The sequence below is a fragment of the Dioscorea cayenensis genome, chromosome 18 (assembly GCF_009730915.1).
Source record: "Dioscorea cayenensis subsp. rotundata cultivar TDr96_F1 chromosome 18, TDr96_F1_v2_PseudoChromosome.rev07_lg8_w22 25.fasta, whole genome shotgun sequence".
In the NCBI taxonomy this organism is placed as follows: Eukaryota; Viridiplantae; Streptophyta; class Magnoliopsida; order Dioscoreales; family Dioscoreaceae; genus Dioscorea; species Dioscorea cayenensis.
The window spans coordinates 20,289,100-20,306,081 of record NC_052488.1 but is presented as its reverse complement, the minus strand read 5'-3'; the positions used below and the strand labels follow the sequence as shown (position 1 = coordinate 20,306,081).

General features: G+C 35.3%; 2 protein-coding genes across 3 annotated transcripts; both read right to left on the bottom strand.

Moving 5' to 3' along the window:
* Positions 1-59: 59 nt before the first annotated feature.
* Positions 60-2,298, bottom strand: LOC120281895. The gene is made up of 3 exons (XM_039288591.1): positions 2,013-2,298; positions 1,574-1,647; positions 60-397 (listed from the first exon to the last, which is right to left on the bottom strand). The coding sequence occupies exons 1-3, from the start codon at positions 2,211-2,213 to the stop codon at positions 319-321; spliced, it is 354 nt and encodes a 117-aa protein (XP_039144525.1). The 5' UTR covers positions 2,214-2,298; the 3' UTR covers positions 60-318.
* A 1,633-nt stretch (positions 2,299-3,931) lies between these two features.
* Positions 3,932-16,703, bottom strand: LOC120282295. 2 transcript variants are annotated; one of them, XM_039289072.1, is made up of 20 exons: positions 16,491-16,703; positions 16,329-16,398; positions 15,928-15,967; positions 15,524-15,601; positions 14,890-14,986; positions 14,725-14,807; positions 14,454-14,511; positions 13,975-14,082; positions 12,696-12,753; positions 12,367-12,463; positions 11,204-11,239; positions 8,379-8,515; positions 7,798-7,868; positions 7,649-7,702; positions 7,210-7,352; positions 6,927-7,067; positions 6,446-6,685; positions 5,761-5,820; positions 4,710-4,952; positions 3,932-4,349 (listed from the first exon to the last, which is right to left on the bottom strand). In XM_039289072.1, the coding sequence occupies exons 1-20, from the start codon at positions 16,606-16,608 to the stop codon at positions 4,212-4,214; spliced, it is 2,070 nt and encodes a 689-aa protein (XP_039145006.1). In that variant the 5' UTR covers positions 16,609-16,703; the 3' UTR covers positions 3,932-4,211. The 2 variants fall into 2 exon arrangements, with proteins under 2 accessions (XP_039145006.1, XP_039145007.1); XM_039289073.1 differs by having other exon boundaries at positions 14,902-14,986.
* Positions 16,704-16,982: the final 279 nt, after the last annotated feature.

The window sequence follows — 16,982 nt, the reverse complement described above, 5'->3', positions numbered from 1 at the left end:
AAAAAGAAAAAATGAATGAAAGGGGACGGTTCATTCAGATAGATGCTAACAAAAAACTATTAAACCCACCTGCAGATCAACAATGATCTACAATCAGATTCTTCAAAGTTAGAAATGGAGTTATACGGACAACAATAAATTGCATAAAATTTTCTTAATACTGAGTGCAGCAAAGTGCTGAGAAGATACAAGATGCATTTCCAGGTTTCTTCGACAAAATTCCGTTGTGTTGATAAAAATGAAAAACAGCAATCAGCTTATAAGATGAAATCCGAGTCTAAAAGCATGTTCTGCTGATGTGCTCCGACTAATAACGTTTCAAGCATCTGCGGATCCACTGCTCCCCCTATCACCACTGCAACAGAAGAAATGCGGCAGCTTCACCCGACCACAAGCTCTGTATCAAAAAAGTAATCACATGAAAAACTTTTCAAAAGACATTACAATAAAGAGTGATTACAGAGCCAATCAGCAGACAAGCAATAACAGGTAAGAAGTTTGAGATGTACAGTTATGCCATACAATAATAAGTGTTAAGCAACCAATTCTGGATTTCAAATAAGACTAAACAGTTTGGATTGTTTATATGAAGAATTATTTACATGATTGGCATGCATAGAATAGAAGAGGTCTATAAGTCATTAACTTGTTCAAAGTGATGTGTGAGGGGAAAAAACAAAAGGAAAAATCTGGGGTTGTCATGTATATTAATACACATTGCTGCCAACATCAACTTCTCTATAGCTTGGCCAGACTTGATCAAACATTATAGTAGTAACAAGAACTCATGGATTTAAAAAAAAAGACAAATTTCAGTTTTGCTCATACTTGTGCAAGTTTTTATTGCCCAGAGAGCTAATGCCGTTCTAGTTGTTGAAGGTTTGTAAAAACTAAGGAAAAATCAAACCATATGAAGTCTAAATCATCTTGTTAGAAACTTCATAGTATAATTAATCATCAAGACAACATTCTGGAACTGCAAGTTATTGAGCCCTTACATCATTATGGAAACACAAGACACCACCTTGTACTAAGCATTTTGATAAGATAGTAACTGATAAAAAGCAAGCCAGGGTGATATATGGATGAATTTAAAATTTCATATGGTCATGTATTATAATATAAGTACTCATGAAACATCTAAACATATAAACTCATGTAACCATACATTGACAATGAAAATTTGCCATATCTAACACTCGCATGGATTCTGAACAGTAACAACCATATTCTCGCAGAGACTAGCTCCTGCTTCTAATGTCTGCATTGACAAGCTGCATACGAAGGTCTCTAATATGTCTCCATACAAACTACTATTTTGGTATCATTGATGAAAGAAAACAATCCTATTTGTGTATTCATCTCGAGTTTCACAACATATATGATACATCATGGGAAGCAGGACATTCTCCAATCAGTGTAAGTAACCAAACCTTTTCTAGCACGCTTCAGATGGAAATCACATTGTTTGATTACACAATAACACAAAAGCCTAACAAAAATCGCAAGTTTGCAAGCAGGAAAGCAAAGAGAGAATCCAAAACATGGAGTAAAAAAATATCAAAATTCTTACTTGCAGCGTACAATCACAGGAATGGGTTTTAGAGCTTTAGGACCATTTCTCAATCCTTTCTTAAAGCGTGATACCTGAAAGAGAATACACGTAAATTCACAGCTCCAACCATTCTAACTGAATTTACTCATGAACATTGATATACATATATATATAAATTATTTTGAGGCACATTATAGTATGAATCGGCAAATAAGAATTTGGGAAAAAGCATTAATTAAATGGAAATTTCTACAAGATAGGAAGAAAAGGATACCTAGAGAATAATGTTCAAAGAGGTGCGAATAAGAAATGAATTCATTAGAAATCGTTTCTATTCAAAAGGAAAAAAGAAACAAAATCAATTGATTTCAGAAACCACTACAAAAGGCTTCCAATAATCAAAGATGAATATTTTGAAGCTTTTACACGGAGAAAGCAGGAAAGAGGGAAAGTGAACCTTCTTCTTGGGAACAGCCATAAGATCCATCACAGCCCCCGAGGAGAAGCCAGGGAGGGATGAAGAGGCCGATGAGCCGCCAGCTTCGAAGGGGAAGGGGGGGTTATCAAGGGAGGAAGAGTAGATAGGGAGCATGGGGCGGCGATGGAGAATCTGGGAGGAGACCCGCCGGAGAAGAGATGATGACGACGACGCGGCCATAGCTTGGGTGCAGTGTGCTTCGCCTCCAGTTCAATGCTCGCTATTTTATCAAAAGCCCAATCACTTGACCAGGTTGACCTAACCGTGAAACTAGCGGCATCGTTGAATTAGGGCTTTTCCCTAGATAAAAAATTAAAAACATATTTTATTTAATAATCCATATCACCTTTTATTTAATTCTCAGTGAAACGAGTTTTTAACAAAAAGAATTTTTGAGTTTAAATTAAAAAAAATTAAAAATAGCATACCACCTCTTCACAGTTAGTCTATATTCCCTTCTTGGCTACTTTGTGTTTTCTTCCCTGTTTGTTTAACCGTTAGTTAGCTGTCATCGTCTGGGCTGGGTGGGCCTTCTTGTTTCTGTGGTTCTGTGTGGTTTTGGTGTGTTTTTCTCATTCTATAAAAATATAGGGTAAATTTTTTAGTAGGACACTAAACTTTTGATTTATTTTCACTTTGATCACCGAACTTCAATTTGTATTAATTTGATCTGATTAAATTGATATAAATTGAAATTCAGTGATCAAAGTGAAAATGAGTCAAAGTTTAGTGACTTACTAAAAAAAATTTACCCTAAAAACATACCACCTCTTCGTTTGAATCAGAGCTGCGACTCTGGACCGGACCAGCGGTCGGGATCAGGTTGACCCTGACCCGACCTTTAAAACCGGTCCGGTTCAATATATAAAACCGATTTTTGATAAAACTCAGGGTTGAACCCTAGCAACTGTAGGCGATTGAACCGTGAATCCTGGTGACCCTACGGTCATCAACCCGAGTTTACACCAATTTTTTAATTCTTATTTTATTTTTTTATAATATATTAATGTTTTGGGGGTTATAATGTAAAAATTATAAAAACTAAGAAAAGGGAGAGACCAATGAAATATTTTTATTTTAATTATTTAATGAATTTTTTAGTTGTGTATTTCTTTGTGAATATTTTTATGCTTCTCAATTAATTTTATATTAGTTTATTATTATGCTATTGGGTGTATTTTACATTTTTAATGTGGTGTACTTCAATATTTATTTATATAAAATACTCACTTAAATTTTTAAAAATCATGTTTTTTATTTTTTATTTTTTATTCTTCAATATTTAATTTTTTAAATTATATATAACTAAAAATTATATTATTTTTAATAAAAATTATTGACCCCGGTTCAACCCCGGTTCAACCCGGTTGAACCCCTCGACCCCTGACCCCTACCCTTCTCCGGGTCGATGGCCGGTTCGGGTCTGAAAACCTTGGTTTGAATCTTTTATCATTCTTTAAATTTTTTTTCTTTCTTTCATATTATCTGCAAAACAAGAGTAAAGCAGCAGGATTACTATCAGCAAAACAAAAGTAAAGCAGTAGGATTAAGTGGAGCTTGGTACAAAAATCACAAAAACATTAAAAAACTTCTTTTGTTTACTTTGGTTAAAATAAATTAATCCATATTTTCCCACACAAAAAAAAAAAATCCCCTCATATAAACGATTGATGGAATTACCACCATTGTCTTTTTTTTTTTTGAGGAAAAAGAGCGGGGCGAACCCACTAGAGATCCCCAGGCGTGCATGCCTCGGTGAAACAAGTGAAACGGGAGCACGCTCACGTGACGCCTAACCACCTCGTACACAACCACTATTCACAACTCCCAAAAATATACCATCAACCGAGAATCGAACTCTCACCACTCGATTGTCTTGCCCTCTATAACAATTACACTGAAAAAAGGTGCAAAGTATTCATAAACAGAAAAAGAGAAGCACTTCACATGTGATCTCAAGTAGTCAAGTGGGTTTGGCACTCATAACACAAATAATCTAAAGTAACCTGAATCCACAAATCTTGAGTTGTATGATGGTACGAAACAACAATCATACAACTTAAAAGAAAATTGTAAAATAAATTATCAAACACCCAAAATAGTTAAATAGATATCAGAAACTACTGATAGCGTCAGTGGTGACTAATTAAGGCTCTGCAATTCCATATCAGAATCAAACTACTCCGAGTTAGTATCTGATGCTGACCACTGATATGCATCTCGAGGTTCTGTATCAGTGATCGAGGGGGGCCGCTCTTGGTTTGAGGTTGCTTCTCTTCGTCTTCTGTGATTTCTTGGCTTCTCTTTTCCTACAGCCTGGAGATCAAAACCATTAAGAATGTCGATGAAATAAAAAAACACAAAGAAGAGGTACTTTGAGGGTGCTTAAAAAAGGTGAAAATTTTCTTTTATGTACATGGACAAGGATGTAAATCTATGGAAGTTAAACCCTAAGAAATACTGACTTAGCTCGTGATACTTTTATATAGCATAAAAATCAATAATCTTTTAACATTTTATGTGGTTGAAACCATTCATCATCAACAATGAGTTCTAATACCTACTGTGCTGGCATTGATTTTCCTCAGAGACTCAAAATTTTAGTAATCGGATGGATAAAAGGGTGGGATATACAACATCCAGAAGATTAAAATTAACATTCAAACCATATCTCACCTCTTCAGAAGGACTTATTTTTTGAGGACTTGAGCTGCTTTGAAACCAAATGGCTCCAAATGATAAGCATGCACACAGCAGCATAAATGGGCCAACTCTAGGATCCGTCATGTAATCAGGAATATTCATTATAGCATTTTGAAACTTTTGAACAATTCCCTTGCTAGAGGAGACAATGTTTTGGGTACCCTTTGACCAGGTTCGATCTCCTTCCTCAGGAAGGAGTTCAGGTGTTGACACCGTCTGCAGATAAAACATGTCAGTGATACTTACATTATAACTTTAACGTCAAGCTTACAGTTTCGTATGCTTGAATACAAGCCAATATACTTCATACACAATTTAGAAATGGAAATTGAGCAATATTAAAAAAACCCTTTTGAATAGTGGGATTGAAATTTGGGAGAGAAGCTGAGTGAATCCCTAAGTACTGCACTTAATTCAATCAAAAATAGATTTAGTGCTAAAACAGTAAAGCATATAGTCCTCACATGGGATAGTTTATGGAAGTATGGCTGGCCATTTTATCAAAAGATAACAAATGAAACAAATATCGATTTCAAGAGAAAATGTAAACCAAAAAACAAGCAGATGTTCAAGTAGTAACCTCACAGATAACACCTATATTATTATAACATAGAACTCTGGCAACAAAAAAGGGACAATGATTTTTCTAATAGTAGCAGCATTAGCTCCTTGAATACATATAACAGATATTTCAAGAAATGTTACTAATGTTTTTTTAGTACATGAAAGCCATCTATTTTTTTGCAATATTTGCTCATTTGACTTAAGGCATGGATTTCTAATATGGCTGACAGCTATTTTAAATAATCCAATCAGTAAATCACCTACACTAATTTAAAAATTCAAGCATGTATGGCATTAGTAAAATTAAAACCATAAGTAGCTTTAGGATCATAAACAATAAACAAATTATATGAGCGGGTCATTTATACAAGCAAATGCATCTTCAGCATGCTGCACTGACATGAGAATCAGAAATTATGCTTTCAAAATATTCACTATGTAAAGTGACACAACAACTTACAAAATCAGGAAGATTTCTGGTATCGCCATCCTCAATTATTTGTGAGATCCATGAAATGATCTGCACAAAAGGAAAACAAAACCAATTAAAAGATCAAAATGCCATTGGACAAACCCGTAAAAATTATTAAGGATTATGTTGGATTTCATTCAATTATCATTTCCAGGATGGATTGTATTTGTATTACTGCCAAGACAACCTTAGAAGAGAAAGTTGTATGTCATATTTTGCGACAAGAAGAATGGTGAATATGAAGGTGCAGCAAAGGATGAAGAAGAATTAGATCACAGGAAGAGAGCTTCTTTCTATTCTTGAAACTTGCTAAGGGGTTAGACTTCAATTGTATTCAATTTCATTCGCAAGAGACCGCATTATCACAATTACATAGGCATTCTTTATACAGAAAGTTGTGCCCATAATAGGTAACAAGGAGAATGAGGAATAAAGTGTGTGAACGTGGGGGTACAGAAAGTAATTATAGAGAAGAACCAGAGAATGGAATCTTTTATATTCTTGAAAATTGTTTTGTGAATAATTGGAATAAAGGAAATAAGGGCATAGTTTCTACGGTGTAATAGCCTATCCTGGAAATAAGGTCAAATCATTTCTTTTGGACCCAAAGGTCTTCTCAGGAGATTCTTGAACAAGAAGCTGAACAAGTATTGCACATAACATAAATTTGTACCTCTTGAAGATCCTCTGTGCCATTGTACTTCGCCACAAGCTGGGATGCTTTATTCTCATCCTCCTCATGAAATGTTTTCCAGATATTTTTCTTTTTTGGGTTTTTCACACTATTCAGGTCATCCACTTTTGAGGTTCTTTTGTACCGGACAATAAATAAGCGAGGCACATTGGCTAGATCCCTCCTTGGTCCACAAGTTTCATAAATAGTATCAGAATGAAGGTAAAATAAACAGTAATCCTGCACAAAACCTTGGAATTAGTGCAGAGCAAGGAAAAAGAATGACTACATAATAGCAGTGGTCATTCCATGCAAACTTGATTAGCCAGATTTCGTCACTACAATTTGGATTTGGATACTCCTATAGGCATTATATGAGCCATCCTCAAGTTATAGCCAGTATGCTATAAAAACAAGTCACTTTAATAGTGACAGAAGATGGTAAATCATATGTAATGATATCAAAAGCGAAGCAACTTGCCTTTTGAAGCTCTCCATCAAGCCATACAAATGTCAACCTTTTCTCCTTTAATGCATCAATAGCTGGTGCTGGGACAGAAATTTTTTCCGCACGCTCTGGATCAAAATCATGAGCCAATAGATTTAGGGCCCTGCGAATAGTCTATGGTAATTTCAGGTAAACATGGCAAAGATATAAATGACTATAAGCATAGCCTATTTGATAAACTCGAGAATGATTACCAGGATTGTAATCAATCAAATCAATCAGATGCAGTTATTATGGAATCACTCAAAACACTTACTTCACGCATTTTATTTAGTTCCAAACTTGGCCGTCCAACAAGAATTACACAGTACCAGCTAACCAAATTATTTCCCCCTCTGGAATAACCCCTTGCATCACAACCTAACTCCATAGAAGTTAAGCTCCTTAGTTGGGGGAGCACTGGAGACAAACGAAATCACATTAGAATCTCAATCTAGAAGTTCTCCACATATGCAATTGGCATTTTACTACGAACCATCAAATTAGTGTTTTACTTTAAGAAAGATAAAACTGCTTTCATGGCATACAGTATCTCTACCTAAAGTCATTAAGCAATATACCTAAAATATAAAAAGTAAAAACTTCAGTTTCCAGGAAAGCCAAAATTGGCTGAATTCAACAGATTCTTCTATGAAGAAAATAAGGAAACTAAATAAAAAAGAAAAAAGAAGAAGAAAACTGGCAAGGGTACTTACCAAAATATTTATTTTCTTCCATCAATTTTTCGAAATAAGAACTGTTTAAGTTTCCTGCAGTAGATGAAGATAACGCATAATTTTCTCAACAAACATGGAGTACACTACAAAACAAATAACTTCGAAAGAGCTACTATAGAGGAGAATGCCTTGATAAATAGTTGGTTCCAGGCCAGGGTCCTTCAGAAATACAAGAGCAGGAGCAGTATCCACACCAAACCTGTTAATAGAAAATGAAATATCAATTAAGTCACTTGCAACTGAAAATTTAATAAAAACAATAGAAATACATTTCTGATATACATATAGTCAACTCATAGAGTCTGACACAATAGAGGTTTCATTCATGTTCGGTAGAGAAATAAGTTATCAGGAAAAAGAAGCATACTAGTTGATGCATAAATGAACTTACCAAGTTTGACTGGAAAATCATCTGTCTGATTAAAACAGTTTCAAAGAAAGATGATATTTTTGTATCTAGACAAAAAGGCACAAAGCATGCTTGTTTATCCTTAAGGTTCATATTAACTATAAAAATGATAACCAAATTCTATAGAAGTATATATGTAGTTGAATGATGTGGTAAATAGAAGAGAAAATTAAACAAAAATGATGCTCCTGTGTATTCCATGTAGATAATTGAAGCCTAATGATTTTATTTAGACATTTCTCATAACAAAACCAAACCTAAGCAGAATAGCAACATCTTAAGGATAAGAGAAGCACGTACGTGTTCCACCATAGGGAAGATTCCTCTTCTCTCCATAAAACAAATGCAAAAGATGCATACGCTTGATAGTCCCTAACAGCCTGGCGCATGAATGGAGGAGCTCGCTCCCCTGTTTTTGAGAAGCCAATGACTTTCACCTGAGACAAAGTATGGTCAAACATTTCTTTGAGGTGATACCTGAATGATTTTAGAGAACAAGAATAATAATACAAAGCATAATGACTCTGGAAAACAAAGTGAATTAAATGTAAAACAATGCATAGCTTCAAGGCCACAATATCTTAAAATTTTCTCAAGCAAACTACACATACATTTAGCAAATAGGAAATACTATAGTGTTCCTTTCACTGTTAAGTCTTACCACTTACTATGCACTTGATAACTGAAAAAGTAGGTCGTCCCATCAGAATAACCAGTTATTAGACAATCAAACGAACCTAAAGAACCTTGTAACTCTTAAAGATAAGTGGTGTGATGTAATTATAAAGGGTAGTAGCTAACTATTGGCAAAAGTAGAAATAAAACTCATAGGTAGTAAGCATGTCACACTCGCCATTGCAGCTATGACAGATGTGGGACCAACCAAAGATGTTGTCTCACCTATATATTGGTCAGACAAACCTAAAAATAATACTCTGGTAATCTACAAAACAGGTAACTGAATTTGCTTCTAAATGAACCATTGCTACTTTTTTTACTCCGTCCTGCACTTATGAAATTAAGCTATTTCTCTTTCCCTGTTGTTCACTTCTAACCATTTAAGCTTGCACATTTTGTTTGACTCATAAAGCTGACATCAACAGTCAAGTATAGTTATCCCAACTTGATGCAGTTCAACTTTGAATCCATCTTCAGACAGCCTGTATTTCTCCTAAAGGTCTGCTATTATCATGGGAGCATACCATGATAACTCATTGAACTTAACTTAATATTAGCCACTGTTAATGACCCCTAAAATCAGTTGAGTAAATCCCCTCTACTTTGCATTTTCAGTAAATTTGTGGGAAGCATTGTTAATACAATTCTCTCCTAAAATTTGGCAATAGAATTAGGGTATTCAACAAAATACCTCATTAAAAAAAAGGGGCATGGGCATTGGTTACCCAACCCGAGGTAATGAGGGAAATTGAAAATACACTCCTATTAGTGAGAAGAGGGATGTGTGAGGAGACTACAGAGTGAGAATTCCAAAGATGAGATGGGAGAGGCATAAAAAAAAATATCTTTACATAATTAAATTCAAGCATTAAAGAATGCAGCCAGACAGTTAATGCAGACTCTGGAGACTCTGCCACTTCAAGTGGAGAAACAAAGAAAGAGCGAACCAGAACCTGTGTTGCCTTACATTAACAAAAGAAAATGGGGGCCAAAATTTTGAGGATATATTGGATCAAATAGTAGCTGAAGCATGGATCAAACAAGTGGAAATGGTGCTTATGTTGATGAATTGCCCAAAGGAGAATAAGGGGGCCATGCTACATTGTTATTGGAGAACAGTGCACTATTGTGATTGGAAACAGTGCTTTGTTGATGTCCTGATCCTGAGACGATCTAGCGCACAAAGTTTAGGGGAGAATTTGATCAGCAATACCTCCCATGAGTCTACAAAGATGCCAAACAGATGAAATTTACTCGCTTGATCTAGGGATAATTGACTGTGGCTCAATATGAAGGCAAGTCCAATAAGTAATCACGATAGGTTCAATAGGTAATCATAATATGCTCCCACGATGGTAACAGGCCCTTAGGAAAAATGTAGGTGGTTTGAAGATGGACTTTGAGATGAAATGAAGATAATAGTCACTGCATCAGATTGAGATAATTATGCAAGAATGGTGGAGTCAGCTTTACAAGTTAAACAAAATGTGCAAGCTCAAAGGGTGAGAAGTGAGCAATGGGGAAAGAGAAGTGCCCTAGTTTCCACAGTTAGAGAAATATGAGTGGAGGACCAAGTGAAAAAAACAAAGCACTGGTTCGTCTGGAAGCAACTCCAGTTACCAGTTTTGTAGATTGCAAGTGAGTATCATTTTTAAGTTATTCTAACCAATATACAAGTGAACAACATTTTTGGCTGGGTACCATGTCCATCATGTCTGCAGGCGCGAGTGTGACACAGTACAAATACAAGAATTTCATTCTATCTCTTAGTCCAGATTAGTAGACTAATACTAAAAAAGTCTACTTGCCTCCTAATCAGCCTAACAAAGAGATTTAAAAATTAATTCACGGTACGAATTGCAATATGAGGTTGCTATCATTTTATAAATATTCAAAATTTATCAATAAGCACATCTATAACAGCAACAAATGTGTTAAGACAATTTAGATGTGATCGACAAGAAAATGTAGGCAATACAATCATCAGGATAACTGCATGAATGCCACACATAAATTCATCTCATACCATCAAAGCAAATAAGCAATAAAGGTTAGACATATAAAATGAGAAAATCTATAAAATACAGCATAAGCTTAAGAATACAAAACTTAAGCATGCTCACTTTTCCAACTGGTAAATTGTTGATCAACTAAGTACAACCAGAAAACTATCTTACTCAAGGATTATTGTTTCATGGAAAGCAATTGGACCACTTAAGACAACTCCAGGTAACTCTATCCAAGTAGCAGAATAGCAGTTATGTGAGATTTGTTTCACCTCAAAAACGCATCAATAAATTTAAATCATCGACTCCCCACCTGTCCTTAATTACAGTTCTAAATGATGTATAAGGAACTTAGCAGAATAAGATGGAGTTAAAATAAATCAATTGTTCACAATATCAAAGAGTAGAATATTAAGATCATTAAATAAAAGAGATTAGCACCTTATGTAAAGCAGTCTTTCCAATGAAGTTGGGACCCTGAGTTCAAACATGAACCAAATTACTCTTCTTGTTGTAAATAAGATGAGCAAAAAATAAGTGAGGAATATAGGAAGGTAAATTACTGTAGAATCATATAAAACAAGCAAGCTATCAAAAGAGAAGATAAAGGTCAGGGTATCCGAAGAATAACATATTTGTCCACCTTTAGCAAAAATTTTTCAACCACCATAAGGGTCCCAACAAAAGATTGGGCATGGGGCTTGTAAGGAACCATAAACTTTTTTGGACCATGATATAGGTTGGCATTTGGTAGTGGTCAGCCAAACAATGCTGCACACTCTGCTAGCCACTATCATGTTTCTTCAGTGATTCCAAAGGATCACAGCTCAATCCATTTCATAGCTTTCGGTAGACAGGCTTTTCACTTTCTAAGCATTTTATGGCCCTACTTAACCCATATAGGATCATTTGTTCATTTTGGATTTTGACAAATGACTTAAACTGCTATGGTTTTAACATTCAAATATATGCAATAGTAATACAACTACTGGCTTTGCTTGTATAACAAGTTTGCAACAACTCCATTCCTAATGAATATCAGTTCCTGAATTTAAGTAGCTCCAGTCTAAATCAAATAATAAGTACATAATGATCAAATATGTCAGCAATGAAATATGCAATAGTAATGATCAATTTAACATCTTCCCTCAGCCAAAAACTAAACGCAACTAAAGGCTCATACCTTCGTTCATTAGAAACCTCTAAATATAATCCAACTAAATAAGACCAATACAGATCTGGCAGGTCAAAATTGAGATCAAGTGACAAGCTTGCAGTCTGGTAATAACAACCAAAGCAACAAATGCTGACTAGATATCTCCATTATTAATAACCTAGGAAGGTCACAGAAAGGTGATCTAGAAAAAGCATACTAATTTAAGATTATCAATGATTGGCATTAATGAGTTACCCAACCCATTAACATAAAATGTTTTTCCATTTTTCCAGCATCAAGGTCAATGGCCAGCGATACCGAGGCCACCATAAAATATTAAAATTAACAAGTGCACTAGCCACTAAATGATGTTATTGTGAATAAATTCAGAAACATTAAATAAGTGAATTTCCTCATAATAGGTCAGCAAATAACATGAATAAATTACCAGAGTATCCCTTGAATAATAAGGAATACGAGGTAATCCAAGAATGCTTGTTGCTATCCAATCAACAACTGCATCTGTTGAAAGATCTCCTTGGTACCTAAAATCCAAAGCTGAAGTAAGAGAACAAATAATGAATATGGATAATTTATGCTAAAAGCAGGGAGGAATCAGACAGCCAAAAGTTCCTATGCATCTCCTATGCCAGCCACAAAAGTAATGCATGTTATTAAAGGACCACACAAATAGCATTATAATTCCTACAAAACCACTATTATGGAGCAAAGTAAAAGTTTATTGCATCATTAATTTAGAGCAAAAACATGACAAACCTTACTAAACAATCAAAGCTTTTGCAATAAGGAGGAAATGCAACAAGATCAGGTAAACCTGCAAATATAATTAACAAATCAGTGCCACAAATGGGGGGGAAAAAGAAATGGTAAGATCATATATTTTTTTAACACAATCAACACAATCGTTTCCACGAGGTGAAATAGCTTCTCTGAAATTCATTTTTTGCACCAGACTTAGACAAAGTATTTATCTGTGTTTAAAATTTATTTTACCAACTTCAAATTTTTTTTTTAAAAAAAAAATTCACTAAAATTCTTATTCATCAAGAATTATGGTATTAGGTTGCATTCCACCTTATAAGGAAAATACATGCTAGCAATTTCGATATCAAATGCTGAAAGCATCATGTAGTAGCATATAGGGAGTCCACCTGAGTAGAACTAGCAAGTACTGGACTAGCATCAAAACACATTTTTGGCACATTGCTATTGAAAAACGACAATCTTTAAAGGCAACATCAGGCTTATCAAGTAGAACTCTGAACATCAATGTTGTGTGTTATATGAAAATCCTAAGGCTTAAGCTTAGTGTAGAATTTAAGGAGAGCTAAATTATGCAATCTTGCTCTAAGGTGCAGAGAGGCCATTTCGTAATCTCAAACTCATGACAAGAAAATTGCTAATCAACTGCAAGAAACTGTTCAATTGTAGGATAAAATAAGATTGATGGCCAAGCATAATCTTTTTAAACAATTTATGTGTCACTATAATGGCAGTATGAGCATTATCATAAGAAAAGCTGATTCTTCAGATAATATTTAACAATGGCAAAGAAAAGCAAGTGTACAAAGGATTGGCATTAGAAAGCATAAATAAGCTTTAATAATTGTCATCAAACATCCACATGTCCTGAGGATAGATTAAATGACGGGCTTTTACATTTGGAATGTAAGGACCCAAAAAAGTACCAAATTAGTTCTTAAGAACGTGAAAGCATGGCAAATGTGTAGTTCCATCCTAGAACAAGGAAGAGCAGTATGAAGTAAAGTGAGCAAGAGCCCATACAGGTCTAATGGCATAAAACAAGGAGGCTGCTTAAATGATAAAGGTTATAGCTTGACCAGTGCAAAGCATTACCATCACATAGAAAGGATTAAAAGGTATATTGATGGCAGGGGCTTCCTTAGTGTCATCCTAGGAATTGCAAGAGCCATTCGAAAAAACAGTAAGCAAGAGCCTACAAGGAGCGCATAGTGCAAAACAATGAAACTACTTAAATCTCAAGGACATAGTTTGGACCATGCAACAACAATACCATTGCGAAAAAATGGTCGATTGAACTTCGTTTCTGCCATGAAAGGCACAACCTGAACTTCACCAACTTCAAGCATACCAACATCAACAACGCCATCCAGCATACTACCTGCTTTTGCACAAAGAACACAGAAAAAACAGATATGATAATGACTTGAAAGCAGCATCAACATTTTATTGTCTAAATTAAAAGGAGAGTAGCAATAGTTTTGATGCATGACAACATTTAAAAGTTTGAATAAGATGAGACATATAAACTCTGCACTTTCCCTACTGAAATTCTTTATCTCATTCAATATAAATTTTGACTACAGAATCGGTGCCTTCCTCACCATTTATGCATGAGGGTGCAGTGTTGGTACAAGAACCGGGCAGAAGTGGAAATAATCACATGCAATGCATATGATAGAAATATTGTTGCTTAGGCATGATAAGAGAGTAGTATGAAATGACAGATTTTTGTGTTAACCATCCACATACCGATCCTTTTCCAACTATTCAAAAATTTGGCACATCGATGACTTCCAGATGAAAATACCTGAAATGTGAATAACAGGGGGAGACCATTTCATCATATGATACCTCTCAAAATTCATATTATATAAGTGATCATGAACAGAATTTTTTCATGGTTTAATTTTTTGCAACAAAAGCCTATGTGGGACCTGGTAAAATGACCGAAGGGAGATATCCACGTCACATAATAGAAATTACAGTGCAGGCTAAGGGTAACATTAGTTTATGGTCTTACTTGTATTAGCACTGCTTTTGTGCCACCAATAAGGGAAGCAAACTCCTTAGGAGTAAGCGGATTAAAAGCATGATCAGCAGAACCTGTTAGAAAGAAAAGAGAAACACTCATAGGAAAATAATCCAGGGAATTATTCTAATCGAACTTGATGGTGAAACTCTATACCCTCAAACTGACCAAAAATAGCAGCATCAAGTAAAGGAAGCTTAATATTCGAGAAAGACTGCCCATCATATTGTGCTTTAATTTTTTCAATAACATCCTGCAAACAAGAATGTAAAAGCATCAAGCACTCATTTAAAATTATAATCCCAAACACACTTTTTATTATTACATCTCAACCATGCATTGGAAAAGAGGTCAAGGGTAGTTTTTTCAACAACATCCTGCGACATGGATATAGTAAGTCTCGCTTGGGGTGCTTTAATGGTGTTCTTTTCCTTTTCCCTTTCACTTGTATTATAACAAGAAGAATGTAAAAGCATCAAGCACTCATTTAAAATTATAATCCCAAACACACTTTTTATTATTATGTCTCAACCATGCATTAGAAAAGAGGTCTAACCCTCGACCTCCCGCATAGGATTAAGTGCCTTAACTGCTCGGCTATTGCCACAATGGTTGAAGCTGGATATCTACAATGGTTGAAGCTGGATATCTATCGTAAGGAGAGTAATTCCTATACTCTCCTAAGCATATATAATTCTTAATTATATGGCAAAGAAATCAAGATATTTTGCCCATGGATCACAACAAAATAAAAGTTTGAGATAATTGAAAAATATTTACTGATTCTCACCAATTGCTCATCAACCCCATAAAGATCATAGTCTCTCTTCCATGTTGGATTGGTCAATAATTCAAATGCGTAACGAACCTGCAGAAACCACCAAGCAAGCTCAGTGTCATTTGCATCAGATGATTATTGCTATTTGACTTAAATTTAAAAGAGTTAATCCCCTAAAGACAAGGTGTTTCTCTACGAATAGGCATCCGTAATGCTTAAGTTCAATAACTATCAGCCAGCAGATAACTACAACCTAAAATTCTGCACAAAGTCAACCCACAAGCAATAATAACAGTTGGTGCATAAAAGTGAAAAGCAAATCTTCAAACACAAATAAAGTAATAAACTATTAGTGGACACACTGCTATAGAAGTGATACAAATTATATATATATATATTTATATAAAGTTACTGACATCTACAAATTCTGCGGTGGTTGGATTTGCACCAGAGGCCCTGAAAAAAACATAAAATTGGAAGGTTTCAATTAGTTCTTTTATTGAGAGTCGGATAAGTTAACCCAATCAGAACATAATACAACATAATGAAGAACAGCAAGAAAAAAAATCAAGAAACCCATGAGAGCAAATCATGAAACACATACGAGAAAAATCAAGGAGCTCATCATATAAACTCACGAAATTGATGAAAGAAAATCCGAGAACCCACAGAGGAAAATCAAGAAACTCGACAAATTAAATCAAGAGACCTATGAAAGAAAATCAAGAAAACAAACAAGGATGATCGAGAAACCTATTCAACAAACTCAAGAAACCACGCAAGTGAATAAAGAAGCAGAGATGATAAAAAAGCGTACCACTTGAGCGAGATCTTCTCGTAGGCTTCGGTGACTTCCTCGATGGTCGCGAGATGACGGACGCCAAGCACTGGCACCATGAGCAACAAAGAGAAACCCAATTACGCAAGAACTCACACAATCAAGCAAATCTACGCTGATACTAAGGAAAAGGGAACAGACCTTCGTAGCGAGAACGAGGGTAGGAGGAGGGGAGGAGGATGAGCTGGAAGAAGAGGCCGAGGACGAAGAGGACCAAGGGAACGCTGTAGCGGCGAAGGAATGAGAACAAGGACGCCATGGAGATCGCGCGAGGTCGGCAATGGCGGAGATCCCGTGGTTTCCACGGCTTCGAAACCCGGCGCTCCAAAGCGGACAAGAACAGAGGAGAGAGAAGCCGGCGAGGAGCTCATTTTATAGTGCACACTGAAGAGCGTTTTAACGGGTTCGGATCTTGACTATGATTGAGTACTTATCTCGAGGTATTTGAACGGACACAATTGATTTGGTGAGATGGACATTTTGCATTTTTAACCCCCTTCTCTTTGGTAAATTACTGTTTATGTGATAGTACTTTTAGTATATCTACATTTGGTAATTTTTTTACTTGATGTGTATGTATATTGCTGTAAAATCTTAAATTAGGGTAAATTTGAAATTTTAACATATAATATA

Coding starts and splice junctions, on each gene's coding strand:
- LOC120281895 (XM_039288591.1), bottom strand. CDS start 2,213: ATGGCCGCGTCGTCGTCATCATCTCTTCTCCGGCGGGTCTCCTCCCAG. Junction 1,648..2,012: donor TGGCTGTTCCCAAGAAGAAG/GTTCACTTTCCC, acceptor ATTCTCTTTCAG/GTATCACGCTTTAAGAAAGG. Junction 398..1,573: donor CCTGTGATTGTACGCTGCAA/GTAAGAATTTTG, acceptor TTTTTGATACAG/AGCTTGTGGTCGGGTGAAGC.
- LOC120282295 (XM_039289072.1), bottom strand. CDS start 16,608: ATGGCGTCCTTGTTCTCATTCCTTCGCCGCTACAGCGTTCCCTTGGTC. Junction 14,987..15,523: donor ATGGGGTTGATGAGCAATTG/GTGAGAATCAGT, acceptor TCTTGTTTGCAG/GATGTTATTGAAAAAATTAA. Junction 14,808..14,889: donor TATTTTTGGTCAGTTTGAGG/GTATAGAGTTTC, acceptor TCTTTCTAACAG/GTTCTGCTGATCATGCTTTT.